General features: G+C 48.1%; 1 protein-coding gene across 2 annotated transcripts in view; it reads left to right on the top strand.

Moving 5' to 3' along the window:
- The window catches only part of LOC139055630 (neprilysin-like), a 60,219-nt gene extending 34,515 nt beyond the window's left edge, over positions 1 to 25,704 (top strand). For both annotated transcript variants that reach the window (XM_070533161.1, XM_070533160.1), the window contains exon 3: positions 23,839 to 25,704. In XM_070533161.1, coding sequence (XP_070389262.1) covers positions 23,839 to 25,542 — 1,704 coding nt within the window. In that variant the 3' untranslated portion in view covers positions 25,543 to 25,704. The remainder of the gene's footprint in view (positions 1 to 23,838) is intronic.
- The last annotated feature ends 1,554 nt before the right edge of the window (positions 25,705 to 27,258 follow it).

The raw sequence follows: 27,258 nt of genomic DNA, 5'->3' as shown, positions 1-27,258 counted from the left end.
TTAGTGGGGGGCCCGACAGATGGCGCTACTTAAACAGGAAGCGGAAATGTCCTTTTTTTATAGTACAATATTCAATATGGCCGCTTTATACCAGTGGCGTACGCTGGGTACGCGCCGTGCTCGCCTCGCTGGCTTTGCGGCATGCCTCAGCTGCCGCGTTTTAATGGCCAGGAGACTAAAGAGCCTCTACTGACGCCCATACAAACAAGCCACAAGTGAGTGAACAGGACGTGCGACTTTATTGGCAGAAGAAAAGCAGTGCACCTTCTCATACAAGATCAGAAATAAAATTTGCATGTCGAGATACGCTGAAACCATTAACGCGAGCTCGTAAACAGCTTACTTTCGTCGCCGCACATGGCGATCTGGTAACGAGCGACAATCAGTAGCGCAAGCAAATTGGGCAGTGCACCACCTGTTTGCATCGACAGTTGCCGTAACTTGCATTGCGAAGCAATCGGGTGACGCAAAGCATCTGCTGCCGCAACCAACACAGCGACATGGACGAAACGGCATTATAGCGTTCCAGCCTTTCCAACCTGCACGTTTCTTTTTGTTCTTTCGGCGGCCGCTAATGTGTAACTCATAGTTGGTGCCCCACATTCTCAATGTGTGCATCACCATTTTGCAGCCACTTTTGCAGGCCTTTCCACCCTTGTGGCTATCAACTTCGGACCATGTAATAACGTGTGCTGTCTCCGCTCACGCCACATCACGGCCGATGAAGGCCCACAAGCATAATTTGCCGTCGGCTGCAGCAAGAAATGTCGAATGGGGAGAGCACCAATTACGGTGCATGTAAATTGGGAGTCTTTGTCGCTGTGTGTACTGCAGGAGCAGATAGTTACCTCGGGAGACTTGCACATGCAGCTAACCAGGTCGCCACATCGAAGAAACATAACACGGCGACCATTATCAAATTAGACTCTGCATTCAATCACCTCATAAGGTTCAGACAATACATTGTACATTGGCTAAGATCCGCATGATAACAGTGGGCATTCACGCACTACAAGTTGCATACAGCACATTCTGCTATCCAACTTCAGGCACAGTGCTTGCCTACGTCGCACATGGTGGTCTAGTAACGAGTGACAACCAGCAGCACAAGCAGATTGGACAGTGCCCCACCTGTTTGCACTGACAGTCACCGTAACTTGCACTACGAATCAATCGGTTGACGCAGGCACCTGCTGTCATAGCCAACACAGCGACATGAACTACCTGGCATCCTAGCATTACCTCCTTTCCTACATGCACGTTTCTTTTTGTTCTTTTGGTGGCCACTAATGTGTCGCTCACACTTGGTGCCCCACCTGCTCTCAATATGGATGTGGTCTGTTTTGTGGGAATCGCCATTTCGCAGCCACTTTTACAGGCCTTTCCACCCATGTGGATATCAACTTCATACACTTCAAACCATGTAATCATGTATGATAGTCTCTGTTCATGCCAAATCATGGCCAAAGAAGGCCACAAGCACACTTTACCCACGGCTGCAGCAGGAAAAGACAAACAGGGAGCACCAATCACAGTACATGTAAACAGGGAGTTTGTGTCACTGTGTGGACTGCAGGGGCTGACCTCGAGAGGCCGTTGGCCAATACAACTGAACAGGCTGCCATATCCCAGAAATGTAACACGGCAACCATGACCAAGTGGGACAACATTGAAACAAGATTATGCAATCAAATCACTTCAGCATACTCTAACATAACGCTCAATCTATACATTGGCACTATGCATTGGCTACGATCTACATGACAACAGTGAGCATACACGCACACGGGTTGCTTGCGGCACATTCAGCCGTCTGACTGTAGGCATAGTGCTTGCCTTCGTCGCACATTGTAGTCTGGTAACAAGCAACATCCAGCAGCGCAAGCAGATTGGACAGTGTGTCCCACGTGTTTGTACCGACAGTCGGCGTTGAATATGAGCAACTTGCATAGCGAAGAAATCGGGTGACGCAAGCATCTGCTGCCACAGCCTAGAGCGACATGGAGTGCCCGGCATTTTAGCGTTACCACCTTTCCAACCTGCATGTTTCTTTTTGTTCTTTTGCATGCCACTAATGTGTAACTCACACTTGGTCCCCTACATTCTCTGTATATGGGCATGGTCGGTTTTGTGGACATCACTATTTTGCAGTCACTTTTGCAGGCCTTTCCACACATGTGGATATCAACTTCATACACTTAGAACCATGTAATTATGTATGATAGTCTCCGTTGACGCCAAATCATGGCCGAGGAAAGCCACAAGCAAAATTTGCACACGGCAGCAGCAGGAAAGGACGGAACGGGGAGCACCAACCATGGTGCGTGTAAATTCGCAGTCTATGTCACTGTGCGGACTGTAAGAGCAGGTGCTTGCCTTGAGAGACTGTTTCCCAATGCAACTGACCAGGCTCCCACATATGAGAAACGTAACACGGTGACAAGTACCAAGTCGGACAGTGCCAAAACCAGATTCTGCAATCAATCACTTCAATGTAGCTTCCACAAAAATACAGGCTGTCGAGCAAGAATAGCAATCCTGAATGAGACTAGGAATTCAATATGGGAATGAGAAAGCTTGCATTCAAGAAAGAAGCCACTCCACCTTGCAAGCATTGAAAGCCAAAAACATTAACAAAAGTTAAATGCTACATAGCATTCAGTGTAAAGATTAATGCAAGACACACGCCAATGCCGCATCAGCTATTTCAGGAGAGGAATTGCTCATGGCAACATACACTAGAAAGAACTGCTACACATATGTTGTGTAGTGACTGACAGTGACTGGCACAGTGACTGGCATTAACAGACAGTGACTGGCATTAAGTATGAGCAAAGAATCGGTTGACCTTTAATGTTTGTATGAGGAATAGGAATGATCTCTAACAAAAGTGTGGAATGAAAAAGCTTGCATTCATTCAAACGAAATTATACTTGGCAAGAATTGGCAAGGCCAGGAAGCTCACTAAGGAAGGGCAAGCTGACAGAACACTCTTAGCCAGCGTCGTCTGTGCTTGTTCAGAGGTTGCAGGTCCATCTGAAGACAAATAATTTTTGTTGTTGAGGTACCAGGATGACTCGGCCAATATCCGTGCTGGTGGAATGATGGTGTAGGCTTTTTTCACTCTTGAAACAGTCGTCCGTAGACTTGATATCTCATCCAAATAATTCTGGAATGGCTTCTTTGTTCGTGGTCTTGCGAATTCAGCTCCAGCCCCTTCCTGTTGGTGTAGATGGGGCTCCCGTGATGACCAAGATGCACTTGGCACAGACTCTGCTGGGGCAGAACAATGGCACATGAGATACAGCAAAGATTATCCAAACTCATGTAGTCTTTTCTTTTATGTTCGAACTAATTATGCTGAACTGTAAACATGAACAAATGTTCATATCATCTGCTACAAACAAATGACATGTATCTCAAGACTAGCAAGCCAATACAGCATATATCAAGCACATTTATTTCTGAACCAGGTGTTGTTTACCTTGTAGTAGCAGCCAAAGTCCACACAATGACCTTGTAGCAGGCAGCAGCTTCTGTTTAGTGCATGGAGTGTGTTGCTTTATACTGGTGCCATCCTCATTACTGCATGTCTGGAACAGAAATTTTGACTGCATCAGAAATTGAATAAGCACAATTTTGCAATATAAAATGCGATAAGGTGCGACATATACATTGCAATGGTTTGTGACTACAGAACACATGCAAATGTACACTGTTTGTTCTAGGGGGCTTAAGCAGCACGGTAAATAAATATGGTTACTCTCCGTAAAATTGATGTCTGCGTAACTACAATGCATGTCAACAGAAGTATTATTAAGATCACAAATAAGAACATTTGTGCGCTCGTTTATACACTAGAAGAGATCGCACTGCTGATTTCACAAGCAAATAGATGAAAGACATGAAGCTATTAGAAATGATGCATTCTTTTTGTGCATGAACGTGATGCACCGCTTCACTACTGCAAAAATAGATGTCCTGAGGTAAGCCAAACGGAACAGCATGAACATTTGGAACCAACAGGTACGAAATATGGGTGAATTATCATGTGTGCAACTGTTTAATACATTAAATTCAGTACTTTAGCTTCAGTTTATCAAAAGGTTATTTGGGTCTGTGAACGAAAGAAGTTGCCGGCGGACGCGAAAAAAAAATATTGATAAGGCAACTCAGTCACTTATGGCTACGGCTACAACGAGATGAAAAATGTGACGCGCGTTCCGATATCGTTTCTCTTTCGTGAATGTGTGTATAATGATGGCCTCGCAACTGAAAGTTTATTTCGGAAACAGCAACGGAGGGTCCTGACTGCCCTTATGTAATGCAGCATCTAGTTCGTTAACTTACCTCCGCCTGTAAGTTAACGAGACGAATAAAGTACATTGGGATTGAAGCAGTGATGTTAAACGACTCACCGGTATTGCTGCCCCCAGTCGCAGCAGGACCCGGTTCCCATTTCGATGCAGACGTGTTCCACATGGCTCACGACTGAAGCCTAGCTTTCAGGCTTAACCCCAAGTTAAATAACGCGAGATATCGAAGTGCAATAAACTGGTGTTAGCACAAAATAACCAACCAATGTACGAACCAAGGAATCCGTACCTGCCGTCCACGCGAACATACCGGTAAAAATTTTAAATCCAGGCCAGAGGTCACGTGGGAGGTCGATGATGCTGAACGCTATTTTGCGTGTAAAATGACAAAAAACAACAAAGCTGGTAATGAAGAGCACAATGTAAAATTAGGAATTATAATTTTGTAGTCTTTCTCATGCAATAAAAACGCTTCGTTTACTGTTGAAGAAAGTTTGTAGGTTAAAAGTGCGCTTACTACGGCGCCTCTGGCGGGAGATAATGCGCTCAACGGGGAATCTTTTTAATTGGTGTACTATGCCTGTTTCTTTAGCAGCGCCGCGCGGTCGACTTTTTGGCCCTCTGTGGCCATTTGTTGAAGTTGATAGTGTGCTACCCCTGCGTGTACGCAGACTTCCTGTGTGATCCCCCGCGGTGCGTTTTTGCGCTCCGCTGGCTGATTCGGATTGCGCTCGCTCGAGGATTTCGGTGGCCGCTCCAGATCGAACAGTTAAAAATGCCATAAATTCACCAGCATGGTGTCAGCGCGCACAGCAAACGAACACATCGCACTCGATGACCGCGGACACTCCTTTCAAAACCCTGGCGTGAAGAAGCGCCGCACCAGCAGCGAGCTAAGTTACCGTCGCTCTGTCTATCGCTCCAACGCAAACTGAGCGCCGAGAAAACACAGCACGTACAAAGTTACCAGCCGTCGACGCACCTAGACTCTGCCCCCAACGCAGATCGCTCTTGAGTACACTCTGAAGATACGGCCGCGCGACCGCGCGCGGCCACAGAGTGCAAAACAACGCTTTCATCCAAGCCAGTATGGCGCTGCTCATAGGCGGCGCCACTGAGTTCACAAAATGGCGGCGCCCACGAAAAAACGGTCTATACAAACTTAGAGAAGGGAAACTGTACCTTCCACTGTGCTACGGAAATAAGCGTAGCGGTGGCGTCGTGAACTAAAGCATGCGACCACAGGTGGCGCTGTACAACAGGAAACGGAAACGGGGTTTTGCACACGCTTTACCAGGTGTTCTGTGGCTTTACTGGGGGCGCTATTCTGGGGCGCTATTCTGGAGATTCCGCCATTTTCTTCGATGCGTGACGTAGGCGCGACGCAAACAAAATGGCGCTGGTGGCCCGGTTTTGCTTACGTAACGTGACGCCAACTTGACGTTTTGCCTAAGAAACTGAAATGAAGGCACTGAATGTAGCGTTATCGGTAAAGCAAAACAGTTTTCCTTTGCAGTAAAAAATAAAGCAGCTATCTCAAAGCGTATGATTATTCCGTCGAAAACGCTTCTCGCTTCCGTCGTCTGCTGCGTACAAGCCGTCGTCTGCTTCAATAGCTAGGATGCGTGTCCCTGGAAAATGGAATGAGTCATCGCATGTTGGGGCCAACGCGCTTGTTTTCTTTCTTGAGACAACATACGCGACCTACCAGTGGTGATGCGCGCACGTTCTTGGCCACGTTATCGCGATTTCGTGAAACGCAAGTGATTCAGCCCGACTCGGCTGGCTGAGAAACGGCCGAATATCACCGATAGCGTTGCGCGCGTCAGAGATATCCAATAGAGCGACGCAAGCGCCGGCGCTGCCATCTCTTGTTCATTTCGCTGGTTTCTCGCACCGCGGGAAGAAACTTCAAGGCGCCGCCTTGCGTACATTTCTTTTTATAAATTAGAAAGAGGCCGTTGTCATAACGTCTGATTGTGCGAAAAGGCATTAATCTCGATTACAATACAAATGTAGCAGTGAAAAGTGGACAACATTCCTGAAAGTTTGCTATATTCAACCGATATTATTTCGTATAAACGCGTTCTTTTAAATAACGATGGCCCCAAACACAAATGCCAACACCACCCGAGAGCGATGCAAATACTATGAGCACGCGTTATGAACAAAAGATTTTCGTGGCGCCAAACGACGGGGAAAATGTGGCGATACGCATTCCTCTCGGCTGCCATTGCATATGGCTGCCCATTAGCAGAATTCGCGCGGCTCGTAGCAGCAAAAATTATGGCGGAAAATCTCAGCAATGGCGGCCCAGTGCAACGTCACGCATCGTCAAAATGACGATTACGAAACAGCCCTTCCTGTGACGCTCCTCACGAGATATTCCTTCAGCCAATCAGCAAGCTGGCATGGCGCATATCTTGGATCGCCACCACATATTCGCGCAATTGCAGATGCATTGCACTGGCTTCTGCACGCTACCGCTCACATTCTTTTTGAAGCGCTAACATCACAATATATCTGCCAAGGACCAAAAAAAATGTATTAGTCCATAAAATTTGCAGCTCTACGTCACCTTTCGTCATCTTGATGAAAACGCAAAATTGCATTTTGCAAAACTTCCGCTTCCCGGCATAAATTTCAAAACACGTGACCTTTCGACAGCCAATCAGAGAGTAAACATGGCGGATAATGGCGGCCGTGCAGCCGCCATGCGTGTCCAGAATAGCGCCCCTGGACACGCATGGCGGCTGCACGGCCGCCATTATCCGCCATGTTTACTCTCTGATTGGCAGTCGAGAGGTCACGTGTTTTGAAATTTGTGCCGGGAAGCGGAAGTATTGCAAAATGCAATTTTGTGTTTTCATCAAGATGACGAAACGTGACGTGGAGCTGCAAATTTTATGGACTAATACATTTTTTTGGTCCTTGGCAGGTATATGGTGATGTTAGCGCTTCAAAAAGAATGTGAGCGGTAGCGTGCAAAAGCCAGTGCAATGCATCTGCAATTGCGCGAATATGTGGTGGCGATTCAAGATATGCGCCATGCCAGCTTGCTGATTGGCTGAAGGAATATCTCGTAGGGAGCGTCACAGGAAGGGCTGTTTCGTAAACGTCATTTTGACGATGCGTGACGTTGCGCAGGGCCGCCATTGCTGAGATTTTCCGCCATAATTTTGCTGCGACGAGCCGCGCGAATTATGCTAATGGGCAGCCATATGCAATGGCAGCCAAGAGGAATGCGTGTCGCCACATTTTCCCCGTCGTTTGGCACCACGAAAATCTTTTGTTCATAACGCGTGCTCATAGTATTTGCATCGCTCTCGGGTGGTGCTGGCATTTGTGTTTTGGGCCATCGTTTTTTAAAAGAACGCGTTTATACGAAATAATATTGGTTGAATATAGCAAACTTTCAGCAATGTTGTCCACTTTTCACTGCTGCATTTGTATTGTAATCGAGATTAATGCCTTTTCGCACAATCAAAAGTTATGACAACGGCCTCTTTCTAACTTATAAAAAGAAATGTACGCAAGGCGGCGCCTTGAAGTTTCCTCCCGCGGTGCGAGTAACCAGCGAAATGAACAAGAGATGGCAGCGCCGGCGCTTGCGTCGCTCTAGCGGATATCTGTGGCGCGCGCAACGCTATCGGTGATATTCGGCCGTTTCTCAGCCAGCCGAGTCGGGCTGAGTCACTTGCGTTTCATGAAATAGCGATAACGTGGCCTAGAACGTGCGCGCATCACCACTGGTAGGTCGCGTATCTTGTCTCAAGATAGAAAACAAGCGCGTTGGCTCCAACATGCGATGACTCATTCCATTTTCCAGGGACACGCATCCGAGCTACTGAAGCAGACGACGGCTTGTACGCAGCAGACGACGGAAGCGAGAAGCGTTTTCGACAGAATAACCATACGCTTTCATATAGCTGCTTTATTTTTGCTGCGGAGGAAAACTGTTTTGCTTTACCGATAACGCTACATTGAGTGCCTTCATTTCAGTTCCTTAGGCGAAACGTCAAGTTGGCGTCACGTTACGTAAGCAAAACCGGGCCACCAGCGCCATTTTGTTTGCGTCGCGCCTACGTCACGCATCGAAGAAAATGGCGGAATGTCCAGAATAGCACCCTGGGTTTCTGGCTGCTGCGCCTCGATCGTGCTCCCGCCAGTTTGGTTGCTGTGTGGCAAACGTAGCGCCTACGTGTATATGTAGGCGCTACGTTTGCCACACAGCAACCAAACTGGCGGGAGAACGATCGAGGCGCAGCAGAATACATGTAGCGCTGAGTCATATCGAGTTAAGGCGCACTCTGAACTGACTTTTAAGGGCATCCCGAGCGGTTTTTCGTTTATTACGCCGCCGTTACCCAGAGTTGTGCCGCCGTGCTCCAGCTGTTGCATTTCGTGTAGGGCTACTAACAGAGTGCGGTTTCCAGGTGGCACGATGGCCTCGACTGGAATAAACGCACACGACACCAAAGATTGAGTAAACCTGAAAATATTTTATTTGTATTTTACAAGTGCAACAAAAAGCACACATCTACGCATCTATTTCTATCCTTCCATGCATTGGGCAGATATTGGAAAAACATCTGCTCAAGACAATGAGCAGCTTTTTAAGCAATCATGGCGTGTTATCTCCTAGCCAGTATGGTTTTGTGCCGAATCGGGGTACGCAGTTGCTGCTTGAAGATTTTTCCGATACACTAAACTCTGCGTTTGAACACAATCAGATTGCTTGTGCACTGTTTCTAGACGTCCGCAAAGCGTTTGACAGCGTCTGCCATAGTATACTGCTAACCAAACTTTCTTTGCTAGGCTTTCGGGGTGCGTTTTTGCGGCTTCTGAAAAACTTCTTATCTCATAGGCAGCAACTTGTGTCTATTGGAAAATTTCGTAGCAGCCTGAGTGAAATTAAAGCTGGCGTCCCCCAGGGTTCAATTTTAAGTCCGTTATTATTTAACCTATATTTTAATGATTTATCTAATGTTGTGAACGTCAAATTATATCAGTATGCTGATGACACTGTCCTTGTTTCACACGCTCGAAGTTACACTGACGCCATCTCTTCTTTACAAATGGCAACAACAAGAGTGATGGACTGGTTTCAGAATAATGTAGTCCATATAAATGCGTCCAAAACTCAACTAATCTGTTTCCACAACCCTGTCAAGCAAGTTACCCTATCCTCCCCATTATATTTGCACACATCACATTGCAATCCCTGTTCGTGTGCCCCTGTGCAATACGCTTGTTCAATTAAATACCTTGGGGTCTTTTTTGACAGTGATTTATCCTGGAACTCTCATTTCGCATATATTTGTCAAAAACTTCGCGCAGTGTCTTGTGTTTTGTATAACATAAAATTTTACATGCCATTGTCAGTCCGAAAGCTTGTAGTACATGCCTTATGCTACAGTGTAATCCGGTATGGGATATCTACATATGGTCATGGCGCTCAACATTTGGTAAGCCGGGTGAACTCCGTCCTTCGTGGCATTCTGAAGCATGTTGCTTATGATGTCTCCCCCAAATCTGATGTGTTCAAAACTTTGTCTTTACCTGATTTCAATTCTTTTCTGCTTGAAACTGTTATCTTAAAACATTTTTGGTTAAGTCAGTATAAAATTCCTTATGTGCCTGTCCGTTCCCTGAGACCAAAGAATCCTTACATTACACCCCGCTGTAAGACGAGATATGGTCGAAGACTTCGTAACTATTATGTCCCAGCAATGTTTAATCTACTTCCTCAAAGCATACAAGATGTGAAAACAAAATATGGTCTTAGAAAGGCTCTTAGACACATGAATGCGTGATTGGAAGCCTGTCATGTGAGTGTGTATGTGTGTTTTTTTTTTCACTGTTTAATAATGAGTTACTGATGGCTCTGTCGCTGTCTGCCAGGCACTGCCGTTCAAGCCCACTGTGGCTTTGGCAGGCCCGATTCTTGCACTGTATGTTTCTGAAGTCATCAATAAAGTATTATTATTATTATTATTATCTACACAAACGCGGTCACATGGTCAAGAACATATTGAAGAAACGGCTCATTAATAAGGGTAGCTCAAACGCACAAGGAAGAAGACCTAAGCTACAAAACGTACGGTCGGCTGCTAAGTATAATAATTTCCCTGTCACCGCGTGTCACTTTTATATAGCATCCTTACAGCACTACCAGGCCGGGTAGTTTGGCCGAAAGAACGCAACAGCTTACGGCCGTCAGCTGCCTCTTCCTTACGGGTGTCATAATTATCCTAATCTCCGCATCAACGTCGTGCAAGTCCGCATACAGGCATCTGTATCTGAACGATATGTGCCAGCTTAATACATGTGTAGTGAAATTATGATAACCACTGCGTCTTATCAAACGTATTGGTTTTGCAAATGCGCATTACAGCTGACGGAACGACACACTGTAAGTGAAGCACAAGAGAACAAGGAAGAAACGAGGGTACAACACTTGAAGAAATGAAGAATTAGAAGGCATACAGCAAACAAGCGATGACGGAGAACACACAATGATGCATCGGGTCTTCTGTGACATCGGTTTGCGTACTTACGGTATTATGGAGATCAACGGCATAAAAACGTACCTTCAAGCGTACTCCCTCAACCTCCGCCGCATTCATTATGATAATCAACGCCTAAACAAAATGAGGCACTATTTTTTGCCAATAGTAGGACTCTTTACAGCAAGTCTATGTAATGACTCGCAGACGAAACCAGCATGCTTTCGAAAATGTTTTACCGGTTTTACCGCCGTAGTATTCGAACGCCAACGGCCAGGAAACACATCGATACCAATAGGCTGTCTTGACGCTATGACTAAAAAGCAGCTTCAACAATCAAATTTTAAAAAAATCAACTGCCTATTTGCCTGAGGTAACAAAACATCCTTAGACGGCTCGATGGTTTATGTCAGTGGTTTGTGTAAAGTAAAAAATTCACCATGTTCAGCGCCCCTAGCAGAGAAAGCATCAATTAAAGTATTCGACCAATTTACAGTAGCTCCACTGGCGCGGTCACGCTGAAACGCGCCTCGATTGGTTTTTCGCCCTCAGTGGCCACTTGTTGAACATGAGAGTGTGCGGGGCCTGGCGCGGCGCTACATACGCAGTTGCAGTAAATCCCCTAGTTGCAGCGGAAGTAAAACGCCAACCCCCTCCCTCTTCTCCCCCCGGTGCCTCGCAACGTTGGATGACCCGCGCGCGGCAAAGACGGCGCGCTTAGGCGCGCTTTCTCCACGAGATGTTCGTTTGAGGGATCGCTAGTCGTTGGTGCGCAGGTGCGAGTAAGAGCGGGCGCGAGAGAGAAAATTTGGGGGCTTTTGCTGCTTGAATATATGACCTTGCCTAGGTACTACGAAGGAAGTTTCTTAGCGTGTGTTGTAGGCGTGTGTCCCTAGGCCTGCCGGCATTGCGGAGTGGAGTCGAGTTTGTTTACCCTCGGACGCTGGCTGCCGGCGCGGCAATGTAGGTGACGCAGCGGGCTAAGTCGTGACGGATCGTAGCTTCCTTGGGCCTTATGGCGATGTACCTTGTAAATAACATCACAGAAATAACATCATAACTGCGGGAGCAGTAACTACTGTAGTGGAGCCCGGGCCGCATATATTGAACATCTAGAAGGCAGAGCGCCTTAGCAACCGCGGTTGAACGCAAGTGGTTGAAAGGCCGCGGGTGACGTGACTGACCCAGTACCAGCGCCGCAGGCGCGAGAAATTCTGTCCGACATACGTAAAGTTCTGACTGCATGGTGTTGCAGAAGTCGCGGGGCACGGTAGGGTTGAAATTAGCGTCACAAGTTGGCGGCTGGACGTAATTACATTTATTCAATCGTGCTTTTCACTAATTGCAACAATGTGTCATTTTTTCGCATTATTGGCGGTGCCTCCAGGAAACAAAAGCGGCAACGGGGACACTAAAGCTAGAACCCGGGCTGGCCTGTGGGTTGGGGCTCGCAGAGGCCTGCGTGTGCCAGGGGTGTATAAGATCGGCTGTGCACTGTCGCGGACAGCCAATTTTTTGTGCGAACACCCTCTGACACGCTTCGGCCTCCGCGGCCGCAACCCACGGGCCGCCCTGCTTCCAGCTTTGATCCCCCCGCTACCGCTTGGGTGCCCTGAATATCCAGTGCCCCTGCTTTATTATAACCTCAAGTGCTCTCCTGAGGCATCCGTTTGCCGGTTACATGTTCCTCCTGGAGCAGCGCTTGTAAGAAATCCGATCTATCGCCGCGACGAAAAAAAAGCGACCCGCGATTTATACAACACCAGTCAGAACCTTGCCCCTTCGGACATAGCGATCACCAAATGGCGCGTCCGTGCCCACTGCCTCACCGCGCGGGCAGCCAGCGGCGGAGCGTAAACAAACACGACCGCAGCATATCTAGGGGACAAACGCATGAACACGCGCTAAGAAACCTCATCCGTAGTACCTAGGCAGAGTCACATGTTCCGGGAGTAAAAGCCCCCAGATTTTCTCTCTCGCGCCCGCTCTTACACGCGCCTACGCATAAACGGCTGGCGATCCCTCACATGAACGTCTCGTCGCTTCCTCCCGCTTCCCTCCGTTTCGCGCAGGCGAGATCGAGCCGCCAATCGTCGGCTCCCCTCGCAGGCTTTCATCGCACGTACACCATTAGTGGCGAGAATTAGGAGTGGCGCCCTCTCGCGTATGACGTCACGGCCAGGACGCCGCTCGCTCCGAGACGTGCGTTCGATGGGCTCCGTCGACTACGGCCACTCGAGCTCAAGTTGGATTCGACGGTCTTGGTTTCTCGCTGGAATCAAGGAGAAGAGAGGTCCGAACGCGGATTCACCGGAAGTAACAAGGTGGGACCGAATTCTCCAGCTTGCTGAGCTCACGAAGCCGCACCGCGCCGCGAGGGCCGCTAGGCCTAACGAGGCCTAGACGCGCTAGGGAGCAGATATAGAGGCTAGGCCTAACGGCCATGCCCAGACGACCTCGTGCAACATGGAGGTTGTAGAAGGTACGGAAATTGATCCCGACGAGCTGAAGATTCCGGGACAGTGGTTTAAAGCGAAGACGAGCGGAAAAATAGCACCAGCGGAGCTGGAAGAAGGCGGCCACGTCGCCGGGAACCGAGGCATACGGGAGCGTGCTGCGGAGCGACGCGAGGGAAGAAGAAAGGCAGAGAAGTCGGTGGAAAGGCAACATACGAGAATTCCGCCCGACTACGAGAAGATAATTATGAGACCTCAAGGGGGACTAGAGAAATTACTCCAACTCGGAGGAGCTTTCGTGGCTGACGCAATCAGCGCGGCGGCCGAGACAAGTGACAGAGGTGTGAACGACATCATCACGTTCAACACGAAGCAACAATCGATCCTCATTGCTACAAAGGACAAAACGACGAGAAATAACTATGCAGCGATCAGAGAACTGATGATAGGCAAAGAAAAGGTGAACGTCAACGCATACGTGGCGGCGCCAGAGAACAGCGGAAAAGGCGTCATATACGACGTACCCCTATTCTGGACTGAAGACGAAATCAAAGAAAGAATGGAGTACTTCAGTGCGAAGAACCCCCCAATCCTAGGAGTGCGAAGGCTGGGCAAGGGAACGAAGGCCGTACTTATCCTCTTCGAAGAAAGCACAGTTCCGAGGCAAGTGTACCTGTCGCCCCCGCCAACGAGATGCGTCCTGTACAAGAAAAAGTACGAGGTATGCTATGCGTGCGGTCGATTGGGACACAGATCGGACGTGTGCCCAAACCCGGACAACAAAAAATGCCGAAGATGTGGGGAAGAAAACCCGCAGGAGGACCACCAATGCGAAGCCAAATGCCAGCTCTGCGGGAAAGAGCACCCACTCGGCGACAAGAGATGCAAATAGCTGTACAGAACACCGTACGAAATCAAGAAAAAAATCTGGGAGAAGAAGAAAGACAAGCAGGAGGAGCTGAAGACCCAACAACGGAAACCCCCTGCGGACGGAGCTGAGAAACCCCTCAAGGAGGACTTCCCCAAGCTGGAAGGAAACAACCAAGGAAACTTGCTGACCCCCGGTTGCCAGGAGACCAGGGGACGCAGGAGATCGAGATCCAGGGACCCAAAGGACCCATGGGGCAAGGGACGAAGCAGAAGCAGGGATCCAAGCAGAGAGCCCAAACAAGTAAGCTTTGTAGAAGGGTCCTCCCAGGCCAAAGATGATAAGGACAGAGAAATAGAACAGTTAAAGAAAAAAGTAGAGGAGCTACAAGGGCTCATAAATAACCTTATGAAAGCGCAAAAAGAAAAAGAGAAGGCAACATCCCCCCCTCCCCGCACACAACCCGCACAACCCAAGCAGGTAGCCCAACAAACCACTCCCCCAACACCTAAGCAGTGGGAAATGGAAGGAGAGAAAATGGATGAATCAGAAACAGTCAGGAGACCCCCACTTAAACGGAAAGGAGATAACGGAACAGACATGTGGGCAGAACTAAAGAAGGAATGCGAGGAGAATAGGAACGCAATGAAAACGATACAGACAGAACAAAGAGACTTCATGGCACAGGTCATGAGTGCACTCAGCCAGATACAAAAAAATATAAACCAAAGATTTGAAAGTGTCACAGCAGAACTACAGGCACAGAGAACTGAACTACAAACACAAAGAACCGAGCTGGTTGCCCTTGCGGAGCGACAGAAAAACTTAGAGGACTCCTTTACCCAAATCCAATATGGCCAGAAACGCACGAATTAAGTCTATCATTTGGCAATGGAACTGCCGAGGGTTCCAACGCAAGCGAGCGCTACTGCAAAACTACATAGATACACTAGAAGAAAAGCCGCTAGCAATAGCGCTACAAGAAACCGGTAAATTAGCATCCCTCCCAGGATATCAGGCGTTTCACAGTGATAAGGGGGAAAAATCGAGGGTAACAACCCTAGTGAAAAGAAACGTAGCAACAATCGAACACGAGATTCAATCCAGGGACACAGAAGGAGTCTTAGTGGAGATGCTTACGGGTAGAAAAGAAGAGCCCAGCCTTTTTCTACTAAACATCTACTCAAGTCCTAGACAGAAAAAAGTGAGGTTTAGGGCCATCTTCCGCAAAGCCCTGAAAGCAGCAGGAAAGAACCCCCTATTCATAGTAGGAGACGTAAACGCGTTGCATGAGGAATGGGGATACAACAGAAGGGATGGCAAGAGAAGGCAGCTGTGGGAGGATATACAGGAACTAAACCTCTCACTACACACCGACCCAGGAAACCCAACTAGAAAAGGAAACAGCGTCACCGCAGATACCACACCCGACCTAACACTCTCTAAAAACACCAGAATAGTAACGTGGGACAATACCGGACAAGACTTAGGCAGCGATCACTATATAATAGCCACCACATTAATGAAAGGAGTAAAGGAAAAACGACTAAAACAGCCAAAAGTTGCAGAATGGGATAGATTTAGAAAGCGGCGAGAGGAATCTCCAACCACAATCATCACAGACCTAAGAGAATGGACAGACACACTTAAAAAACACGTCACCGAAGCAACGGTTACTTTAGAAGGCCCAGACGCTCCACTTATAGCAGACAACAAGCTATTGCACATGTGGGAAGCAAAGGGTAGTCTAGAAAGCCGGCTCAAAAAACAGAGATGGAACCGGAATCTAAAAAGAAGAATAGCCAGACTAAATAGAGAGATTGAAAAATACGCACTGCAGCTATGCGAGCAAAACTGGTATAGCACATGTGATGACATGGAAAAAGGTATGAGTTTAGCTAAAACATGGAACATCCTAAGACACCTGCTAGACCCAACCCAATCAAAGTCGCAGACAAACATAAGGCTAGCCAAAACACGACATAAATACGACGGAACAGACGAGAGCTTCATGGAAGAGATCAAACAAACATACATAGGTAACGTGACTCGCACCAACCTACCAGAGTATGAGGGACCCCTAAATGAGGAGCTAGTTGCACCCATAGCAGAGGCAGTAGTGAGAGCGGAAATAATCAGACTTAAAACGAAATCGGTCCCAGGCCGAGATGGGATAACAAACAAAATGCTGCGGAACCTAGACGATGAGTCGATCACAGCTATAACCAAATACATTCTACAGGTATGGGAGAAAGGCGAACTCCCGAAACAATGGAAAGAGGCTAGCATCATACTAATCCCCAAACCGGGCAAGCCCCCTAAGCTAGAGTATCTCAGGCCGATCTCTCTCACATCATGCGTAGGGAAATAATTGGAACATGTAATCCAGACAAGGTTAACCCGATTCATGGAGGGAAATGAACTATGGCCGAATGAGATGGTTGGATTCCGACCGCGCTTAAGTACCCAGGACGTGATGCTGCGGCTTCAGCACGACATGATAAACTCAAGATCGAGAGATATAAAAGCAATCCTCGCTCTAGACCTCAAGAAAGCCTTTGACAATGTCAAACACGAGGCAATCCTGACAGAAATGCAAGAAATAGGTGTAGGATGCAGAACCTACAACTATATAAAGAACTTCCTGACAAACAGGACGGCAAAGATTAGATACCAGGATTTGGAATCGGAAGAAATAGAACTGGGAAACAGAGGTACCCCGCAAGGATCTGTACTCTCCCCACTCCTCTTCAATCTGGCTATGAGGGGCCTCCCGGCTAAACTCAGGAAAATTGAAAATTTAAACTTCAGCATGTACGCAGACGATATAAATGTTTGGATACACAAAGGTAACGACGCGGAAATAGAAAACAAACTGCAAACAGCCGCGCACACAGTAATTGAGTATACAGCAACTAGGGGGCTTACTTGCTCACCAGAAAAATCGGAACTCTTAATGTACAACCCCAAATAATTAAGGCTGAAAAGAGACAGCGATCTCAACATCACGGTTGGGGGCAAACCAGTACCCAAAGTAGATAAGATAAGAATATTAGGACTTTTCATCCAAAGCAATGGATACAACGACGAAACCATAAGGAAACTGGAAGGTTTTGCAGCACAAGTCACCGGGAGATTCAGAAGAATAGCTCTCAAGGGGAGAGGGCTAAGAGAAAGAAGCCTAGTTAAGCTAGTACAAGCGTACGTCATCAGCAGACTTAGCTACGCCACACCATACCTTAACATCCGGGCTTCAGAAAGAGACAAATTAGACTCGATAATCAGAAGATGCTATAAACGAGCACTCGGACTACCCATGAGCGCCTCTACTGAGAGACTCCTAACAATGGGAATTCACAATACTTGGCAAGAAACAGCCGAAGCAGTTAAAACCGCCCAACAAGAAAGACTCAGCCAAACATATACAGGCAGAGCTATCCTGAACATGGTGGGGCTGCAGACAGACAGAGGCATGCAAAAGAAACGTGACATCCCAAGAGAAATCAGAGAACAGCTAAGGATAGACCCACTTCCCAAAAACATGCACCCAACCTTCAACAAAGAAAGGAGAGAAAAGAGAGCCGAAGCACTGGTCAGACGCTTCAGCGAAATAGATAGGGAGATAGTGGCGTACACGGATGCGGCCAGCGGCAAACTAGGTGCGGCAGTAGCCTCAGTGGTAGATGGCCAAGGCGAAGCAGTCTCAGCAGCAACAATACGCAGCCGCAATCCGGAAGCAGCGGAAGAAGTAGCAATCGCGCTTGCTTGTGTCGGGACCAAGGCGAGCTACATAATAAGTGACAGCAAAACAGCCATCCACAATTACGGAAAAGGCAGAATCACACCAGAAGCGATACGAATACTAACAGGAAAAAAAAATTGACAGAAAAATCAGCCTCGTATGGGCACCAGCTCACACGTCGGTCCCAGGCAACGAGGCGGCACACTTCCTAGCCCGAGATCTCTACTTCCGGGCAGGAGCAGAGCCGCCCGCTTGCAAGGAACTAGACGAGAGACTGCAGACCTACACAGAAATGATTGAAAACTATAAGCTTCAGCGTAGAACTGTCCCCCCTCCGGACAAGGAGCTCGGAAATAGAGAGGCGAGAGCCTGGCGCAGAGTGCAAGCAGGAAACTACATAAATCCGGTATGGGCGTCACACGTACTGAAAGACGAAGATATAGACGATAAATGTAAGAGATGCGGGGAGAGGGGGACCCTCGACCATATAATCTGGCAATGCGTAGACTCCCCAGGTGTCAAGGAAGGAATAAATAGTAGAGAAGCCTGGGACACCCTTCTGCAAAGCGCGGACCCCGCCATGCAGAGGAGAGCCATCCGTCTGGTGGCAGAGGCCGTGAAAAGTCAACAACTCTTTGCCTGCATCTAGTCGCGGAGACCCCCACCCCTGTCCCTAGGCCTGCGCGCCAGGGGCAGGGAGTAGGGGGTCTCCTTCTCTGATGGAAATAAAAGTTTTTGGAACGGAACGGGGAACCGCTCGCTCCGTCTCGCTCGGCGGCCGTGCGTGCTCGTTCCCTTCGTGTATGCTTGGGGTACGGGTGGCTCGAGCCGCACTTACTGAGGGGCATGTCGACTTCTTTGTGCTGCCATGCCTGAACCACAGTTCCTTCTCCTAAAGCACGTGAGTCAATAAAATTTGGGGCTTGGATATCGTAAGCTATGTAGCATTGAACGGGGCTATGGTTTTACAATGCGTGTATGCGCCGTGTCTGTCCATAAATTTTGCGTAAAAAATGTCTGCAAATTCAATACGCGAAGTTGTGTACGATGCTTGATTAAACACTTAACATTCCCTTAGAATTTAGCTATGAGAGACATTGCATTTTACATGAAAGAAACATCTTGGTAATTGGCGTCAGCATGTTATCCCTGTTAGAAAGACATTGCCCAGCGAAGCTGTCATCATGATTCTTATTACTCTGGTGAGTTGTTCTTGCCAAATGTGGCCATTTATTAATGCGTAAAAGAAAGCGTTAGCACCCAGTTTTTATGAAAATGTTTGCTGCTAGTTTCACCCCTCTCTGAAACAGGCCTCCAAAAAACGAAACGCTCATGGCTGCTAACATGACGGCGCGTCATGTAGAGTATTTACATAGTTAATTCACAGACACCATAGTAGCAACCACCTCAGAGAAAAGTTTCGTTGTTAAGATGGAGAGCCAATCAATGGCAAGCGATTAAATGTTTCACAGTGGCCCTCAGTAGCCTTCATCGACAATATGGCGCACCCATCACGCAATGGTAGCACGCAGCGGTAGCAACCGACTGTCGGTATGGCGAGGCATGCTTTGTTCGTGAAACCCATCAGTTCACTAAAGTTTCTAATTGAAACCATAAAGCATTATTTTACAGCTCCTATTGGAATGGCTAAAATATTATCGAGCTACTACAGCGCAGCTTAGATTGCCTAGAAAAGGAAAATTCAAGCACTTTCTGTCTCACCATTCTCGATCCAGCGTTGTTTAATTATGCAAACGGAGAACTATTCGCTTCGTCGGTACATAAAAGAGAACCTCGCCTAACTGCAGGCAAAATAAAGTTTGCTGCAATCCAATCGCAAACATTCATAAAGAAAACGCCACAAGACTTACATATATATTCATTTGATTTTTGACCCTCCACAGAGGAATTATATCTTCAATATGTCCCATGCTACTAATGATTGACGCTTCGACTTCTTTCTGGCTGCAGCCATACGGCCCAAAAGGCAAATTTCTCTAAATAATTTGGGCCGAGCAGCTTGTGTCAGTTCGCCAAACAAATTCGTCATGTATATTCCTTAAGCAACAAACACCAGTAAATTTCTCAAGTGAGTTGAACGTGTAGCACAGAAAAGGGAATATATAGTTGTACATTCCATTATGTATTCTGTAGATAGACGTAAGCCTTCATTAGCTTTACTTCATATTACCGCCGCTTAAAAGAAACACGTGAAGAAGCGCCTAATTTTAAGGAGCACTCAAAGAAGCAAGTTGTGCTTGTAGAACCTAACTGCAGTATTAGTTAAGTCCTCGTGTTACTGCCGAGCGTTTCTGTGAAGAAACGCAAAAAAAATTGGCTGTGGCTTAGCTAAGGTTAAGCCCAGGATGCGAAGCATACTAGCCTTTATTTTAGTTGTTGAACCACTGTTTAGCCTGGTGAACTGCTGTTGCTTGGCTATATTTGGTTCGGCTAGACGAAGAAACAACTCATGCGTTACTCTGCTTCGCCTTCAAGAGTGGAACGCGACAGCGTTCCCGTCGACCCGCCAAGGGATGTAAGACAATGGGCTACGGCGCAGCGACTACGCGCCCCGCATTGGACGCGGTGAGCGTCGAGCAACGCAGCGTTCGGCGCGGCAACGAAATGTGCGCCTGAGCAAGCGACGCACGCCTGAGAAACAGCTCGTTTCGAAGGCAACACCGCATTCACTAGAGGTGCTTTTCTACCGCTTCGAAGCATCGTACTCGTGGCTCAGTGGTAGCGTCTCCGTCTCACACTCCGGAGACCCTGGTTCGATTACCACCCAGCCCATCTTGCAAGAGTTGAGCCAAAGCCACCTAGAAAATCAGACTCTGTAGCCGCAACCTTCGCTTCTCATTCCAATGAGCAGCTCTGTCTCCAGGAGGCATCTCACCTCGTGAGTGTCTAGCAGAGGCAAGCGCAGCTGCTTATATACCGCCGCGACGCCGCGAGCGATGGCGCGAGTTGGAGCCCCGTTTCTCCTCTGTCGTGACGTCACGGTGTCACGTGGTATTGAAGGCGACACCGCCGCGCCTGAGGAGCTGGGTTGAGCTCTCGTAATATGCTTCGCATAAAAATTTGACATTACACCATGAACTACTCGTCGTGAGCAAACCAGTTTTAGCGGACTGTAACTGTTGTAGAAGCCACATATGTCCAGCGTCTGTGACATACTTGTTGCACCGCGGCAGGTATGGCATCATACCTGGATTCTTATTTTCTATATTTTTGCGGTTGTCGATTGAAAAACCCGCAATGGGCTGGTCTGCGCTCCTTTGGCTGGCACTGTAGCGTTGCATTCGAGAGCTGCATTGTCGTCTAAGAAATAAGCTCTTTGAATAAATTTTCGCAAATGTAGTCGTCGTAAAAATATATTCGAGAAGCCCGCCATAAGTATACAAGCAGAGAGAACGAGGGCGAGCAAATGAAAACACCGCAGAAAGCGCCCGGACACCGCCCGAACTGTAGCAGACGACAGGCGCGAGTCCTTCCCCTGACGTCACGCGAGCGGCGCTCGCAGCGCTCCTGTAGTTCGTTCTCGGGGCTAATAGGGCGCGCGGCGGCGGTTATCGCCCTTGGACATTATACGGAACATCACGGCAACGGAGACTGCCGAAATGCGCCTGGGAGTGTCCATATGAATGTTATCGCAAAAATGTGTTGTCCTCCTCGAGAAGCCAATAATAATTGAACGCGATCCAGGGAACACGCAACCGGCGCACACTCATCATTGGCGCTCGCGCACAAATCGCCAGGCGGAAGGCCCCAGCAGACTTCCAAAAACGTTTCCACCGGCGTGCGGCAGAGGGTAGCACAGGAACATGAAAAAGGCGAGACATAGCACGTTCAGCAATAATGTCTTTGTTCTTTTTCCTCTCCTATTTTTTTTTTCACTTTGCTATGATTAGATACCATATTACCATTTATATTTTTTGTTGCGATGCAAAACTCTGATATGCCCATTAACCACGTCGTTGCACCTTTATATAGCCGCCAATGCAGTGTCGCCTGCTGCAGAATGTCGGGCGAGTTTGTGTATTCGTCCGAATCACCACTTATAAGATCAGCGAGCCAATACGTCCGATTTGTCGATACCGTGGTCAGCCGTGATTTGCTTACGCGCCCGCCGCGGAGCAGCAGTAATTATTTCGGTCGCATTTCCAACCAGTTCCGGTAATTTACGCCATAAATAGCTGTCTTTGGTTCTACCACCACGACATGCATCACGACAAAGACCGAATTAAGTTTGACTTTCCAGTTCACTTTTCATCGGTATATACTGTGTCCTTTTTAAACTGCCAAAAAATTTAAATGTGCCTTTGGCAGATAGCACAATCTTAACCCTTCAGCTAAATTGCTCGATAAGGCGGCCATTATTTCTGCGAGAAATCAAAATGTTCATTTGAAGAAATAACATAATTGCACAAGGTAACTCTATTAATTACATTACGGTACATATCTCACTATACGAATTGTAGTTAGTAAGTTTGCAAGGCATATCGACTTGAAACAGATTCTGAGGATGGCACCAGTTACGGTATGTGGGCCGTCAAACACGCGATACAAATGCATTGTTGTTCCACTTACTTTTTTATGAAAACGCTATTATTATGCATTGAAGCAAAAAAGTATCTGGAATGCCAATGTATTTCGTCGGGTACATTACAAATGATCTCGAAACTGGCGTAGCTCCTGAGATTCGTTCCCTGTGGACACACCTTGCAAACTCATTTTCCATAATCCGTTGATTGAAATATGCGCCATAAAGTAATTAGTTAGAAAGTTGTTTAGTGTAGTTGTGTTAATTATTCAATTAAGCATTCTGGTTTCTCGTAGAAGTAATGGCTGCCTCGTCGTGTAATTTCGCTCAAATATTAAAATTGAGCCATGTGCCAGAGGCAATTTTTAAAGCTTTGGTGCAGCTAAAGAAAAAATTATGCAGATCCCACCAACTGTGGGAATATAATTTATGCGAATCACTCTGCAGTAGCTGACTATGGCACCAACGCTGCGGCGGCGCGTCTCGACCAGCTTCTTATAGACTCTCTCGATGGCTTCAAGCAGGCGCTCATCGTCGACCTCGGACATGCTGCGGGTCATAAATAACGTGGGCTTGCCTAGCTGTTCGACCATTGCGAACACATTGCCCTTCCTCTGCGCCAAGTAGTACCCCAGTAGTACGCCATCCTCGAGGTGCTCAAGTAAACCACTGAGGAACTCCGAGTTGACGCAGTTCTCGACGAAGCTGCGGTCTCCCAATGGATTCTTTGTGAGCATCAGGAGGCGGTTGTCGGGCACGGGGCGGTTATATACTTGCTTTTGAATCGCAGTTCGTACGGAGGCAACCATCACCCGGTGTTCCGCAACCAACATGCTTGGATCTATTAACGCGCGCCAGCTGGCTCGGGGCAGGCTAGAATCACAGGCGAGAATCAGATGATGGAGCTCGAATTATGACGATGCCGCGATCACGCTGACATTGCGAACATGAGTATATACCCAGCAGCTCAAGTTGGCAGGCACCACCAGCCCCACCAGCTAGGAGGCTAGATAGACATACACACTCAAAACGCCCTAAGTCCGCACACAATGCTTCGCATTGAAAGCCACACGGTATAGATGTACTGAGGTGCAGGATAGCAGATACGCCACGATGGCTCTGCGGGCATGTTGCTGCGGAGCGCCAAGTCGCAAGGTCATTCACCGGCAGCGGCAGGCTCGTTCCTGTTGGGGAATTCAAGAAGACCCGTGTATACTAAGATTTCAGCGCGCGTTGCACTAGATAGCCTCGGGAGGTCAGTTCTCCATTATGACGTCTTTCATAATCCGGTGTCTGAGACATAAAATGGTGCCGCAGTTGTTGTCAGCGCGCTATGTCCGAGGCGTGGTCTCATACCTTCGAATTCTGTATATTCTCTAATGCCGATAACTACGCCTGACGCAGGTGTTACACATGCTGCTCCGGCCAGGACTTGAGGGGAGCTACACTCCAACGACCACCTTGAAGGCACTTATCGCCCTCAAAAGATGTGCCGACAGGTCGGGCATGAGCGAAGCCATCGAAGACTTTGCAGAGTTCATGGCAGACCGCGGAATCTCCTGGCCGGCGCAGGCCCTCCGAGCAAAGCACGCGGGACTGCTTGAGTTATTCGACGTTCTGCTAGACCTCTCCATCAATTGGAGAGTCACCTTGTGGTTCGACGTGAGCGCCGCATACTTGGACATTGACGGCTCCTTCGCCGTCAGCTTCAGCGAGATGGGAGCGCTGGCGTGGCAGAGAATGCGGCAGCTGTCTACACTGGATGACGACGCGTACGCGGCCTTCGTTCGCAGCATGTCAAAGTTGTTGACAAATGGCTCGCTCATGCTGGATGACGAAGACGTCGAGGAACTGCGTCGCGACGAAACTCTCATTCGCAACACCGTACTGTCCCTCGACGCAGCTGAGCAGCACGACCTGGTGGTGCCTCTACACAAGGTCGGCGACGTGACGAAAGTGATTTCGTCAGCAGAGTGGATGACGCTGCTCACGAAGCACCTTAGCAATGACTTCAACATTTCCTCGCACACGCAAGTCCTGCTGTTGAACGAACCGTACTTCAGCCGAATATTCAGGTTGTTCGGTACCATCACGGCAGCCAGTGCGCTTAATGTGACGGGCTGGATGTTCGCTTACGTCTACGCATGGACCGCGACGCCAGCCTTAGATGATTTCCCTAACATGGGTACCGAGGGAATGAGGACATACTCGCTCTGCTTCTTCACCGTGCAGGAGTGGCTCGGTCTCGCTCACTTGGCCGCCTCGTTCACGCGCGAGTTTCCCGCGCCCGAGCGCCACAAGATCTCCGACGTCCTGAAGTGGACGTCTTTCGCGCTCATGGACGCCATCGGAAACTCTCGTAGCGTGTCGAATTCCACCAAGGGCATGGCTGCAGCCAAGATTCAGACGACAACGGGGCGACACTTCTGGCCTCCGGAGCCTTTCTTCTACCTGGACATGCTCGACGTCATGTACGACAGCTTTCCGGCGCAACAGAACAACTTTTTTGCAATCTGGACAAAGTCGAGGAAGGCACTGAGGACGGCTCTCACCAGCCGTTACTACGGAAGTCTCATGACCACAAATTACCGCTGGCGTCTGAGTGACGTCCTCTACGTTTACGGTCTCAACTGGATGCGCATCAGTTTGTGGGCTGTCTACCCGCCGTCGTACTTGAAGGATGGCACGCGCGCTATGACGTACAGCGGACTGGGGTTCCAGCTGGCCAGAGCATTGGTGAGAACCGTGGATGAGCATGGGAGGCGCTTCAATTACATAGGGCGCGAGAGCGACTGGTGGCAAAAAGTGCAGAACTGCACATGGGACCTGGCTGAGTCGCAGCACGAAAAACGGGAAATATCCGATTTGTTTGCGCTCGAGCTGGCACTGGACGCGCTCAGGAAAAGCTCCAGGAGGGACCACTTGCCGCAGAAGATCCGCGGGCTTGAGATACTCTCGGAGACGCAGACGTTTTTCGTGAGCTACTGCAGCCACTTCTGCGATGACCCGGATGGAAAGGGGCTGTGTAGCCTGGCAGCGAACGTCAGCGAGTTCGCAGATGCCTTTTCTTGCCAGAAACATGAGGGGAATGCCTGTTTGTTCGTCTGAACGCGCAGCAGGACGATGTGTCAACTGTGAAAACCTTGACATGGAATGACGCAGATCCAAGTGTGTGCGGGCTTTCTTTTATTTCTTTGGTTCTACTGCCTGGGCATTTTCTCACCTTCTCTTTTTTACATGTTTGCGACTAAAGGAGTTGTACAAGCTACATATGCATATTTCGCTTTCTATTTCTCGTTTGCCTTGCAAAGCATGTATACTCAAGTTCTCTGTATCAGTCCCATGTTGCAGTATTGTGTAGTCTATGCTTGTTTCGTGCATAAAGTACAAATTATTCGTATATGCATATCACTGTGATGTGCGCAGTCTACCCCCAGTCAGTGCACATCACTCTAAAGAAGAAGGATAGATAAATTTAGAGTCACAAACAATTATTTCAAAGCCCCATATTTTTTAAATTTTACTGTAAGAGAACGTTTACTAGAGATGAAAACGAAGGCCAAATTTTGAATTTTTTTTCTATATTAGTGCTGAAACTTTGCGACGGTATGTCATTGGGAGGTAACATATTTCAACATAACTTCTCGTGATGAGTTTGGCCGTTCTGGAGCAGAAAGTGTTCCTGTAAAGTTTAGTCATTTTGATGTCTTTTTATGAGTGAATTGTTTTGTTTCATTATTTGACGAACTTTCTGAAGTGATAGAATAGCAGGTCCCTACTGTCTACCTTTGAAGCCGTTGGGACTTCGGCTGGTTTGATATCCTAATTGAAAATATGTATGTATGTATGTATGTATGTATGTATGTATGTATGTATGTATGTATGTATGTATGTATGTATGTATGTATGTATGTATGTATGTATGTATGTATGTATGTATGTATGTATGTATGTACTTGGCTCCTTTAGATTGCAATATAGCGGACATTTGGGTTAGGTGGCCCGAGCATATACCATCAAAATTTATGACGTCACGGCCTGCTCCTGCGGGAATTTCAAGGCACACCAACGCCACCCGTCTTTCGTGTTTACCTATTTTATAGCTTATCATGCCTCCTTTCATAGTAAGAGTGGTTTTATTGGTATTGTTACGTTGCAGAAGTCACATATAAAGATGTATTTACAATATTTACACGGAGAGAGAACGATGCATAAGCAAGATGGCTGTCGAAAGCGATTCCACTGTCCCTACTGTGTGCCTTTGAAGCCGTTGGGACTTCGGGACAAGAAGGTGCGCTCATGATCAGTGAGGAGCTGCCGGGGTGCGTCGAGATGGAGGATGACATCATATAAAAGAAAATATGCCACCTCAGTTGCACAGCTTATGCGCAAAGCTCGCGTGCTCGTGTACCGGGTCGCGTAATCAGTCGCGACAACCACCCACTTACTGTCAGATTTCGACGCCGGAAAAGGGGCGAGAAGATGGTGCCCGACGGGAAATAATGGTTCTGAGGGCAAATTGATGAAGTGAAGGTGTTCAGCGGGCAGAACAGCAGGTTTTTTGTAGCGCTGACAGAGCGCACAGGCTGCACCATAGCGGTGCACAGAGCGGTACAGGCCTGGCCAATAGAAGCGGCGCCGTACGTGGTCATAAGTACGCGAAACGCCGAGGTGGCCTGCAGTAGGAGTGTCATGGAACTGCTCAAGAACTGATGTCCACAAATGACGTGGTACAACGAGGAAAAATTCTGATCCTTCAGGGTGTAAGCTGCGACGGTAGAGGACGTCATCGCGGAGCACGAACATGCGCAGCGTGGGTTCCGA

The sequence above is a fragment of the Dermacentor albipictus genome, chromosome 2, assembly GCF_038994185.2.
Source record: "Dermacentor albipictus isolate Rhodes 1998 colony chromosome 2, USDA_Dalb.pri_finalv2, whole genome shotgun sequence".
NCBI lineage: Eukaryota > Metazoa > Arthropoda > Arachnida > Ixodida > Ixodidae > Dermacentor > Dermacentor albipictus.
Note: the sequence above shows the minus strand (reverse complement) of the source record. Positions and strands in the feature narration are given on the sequence as shown.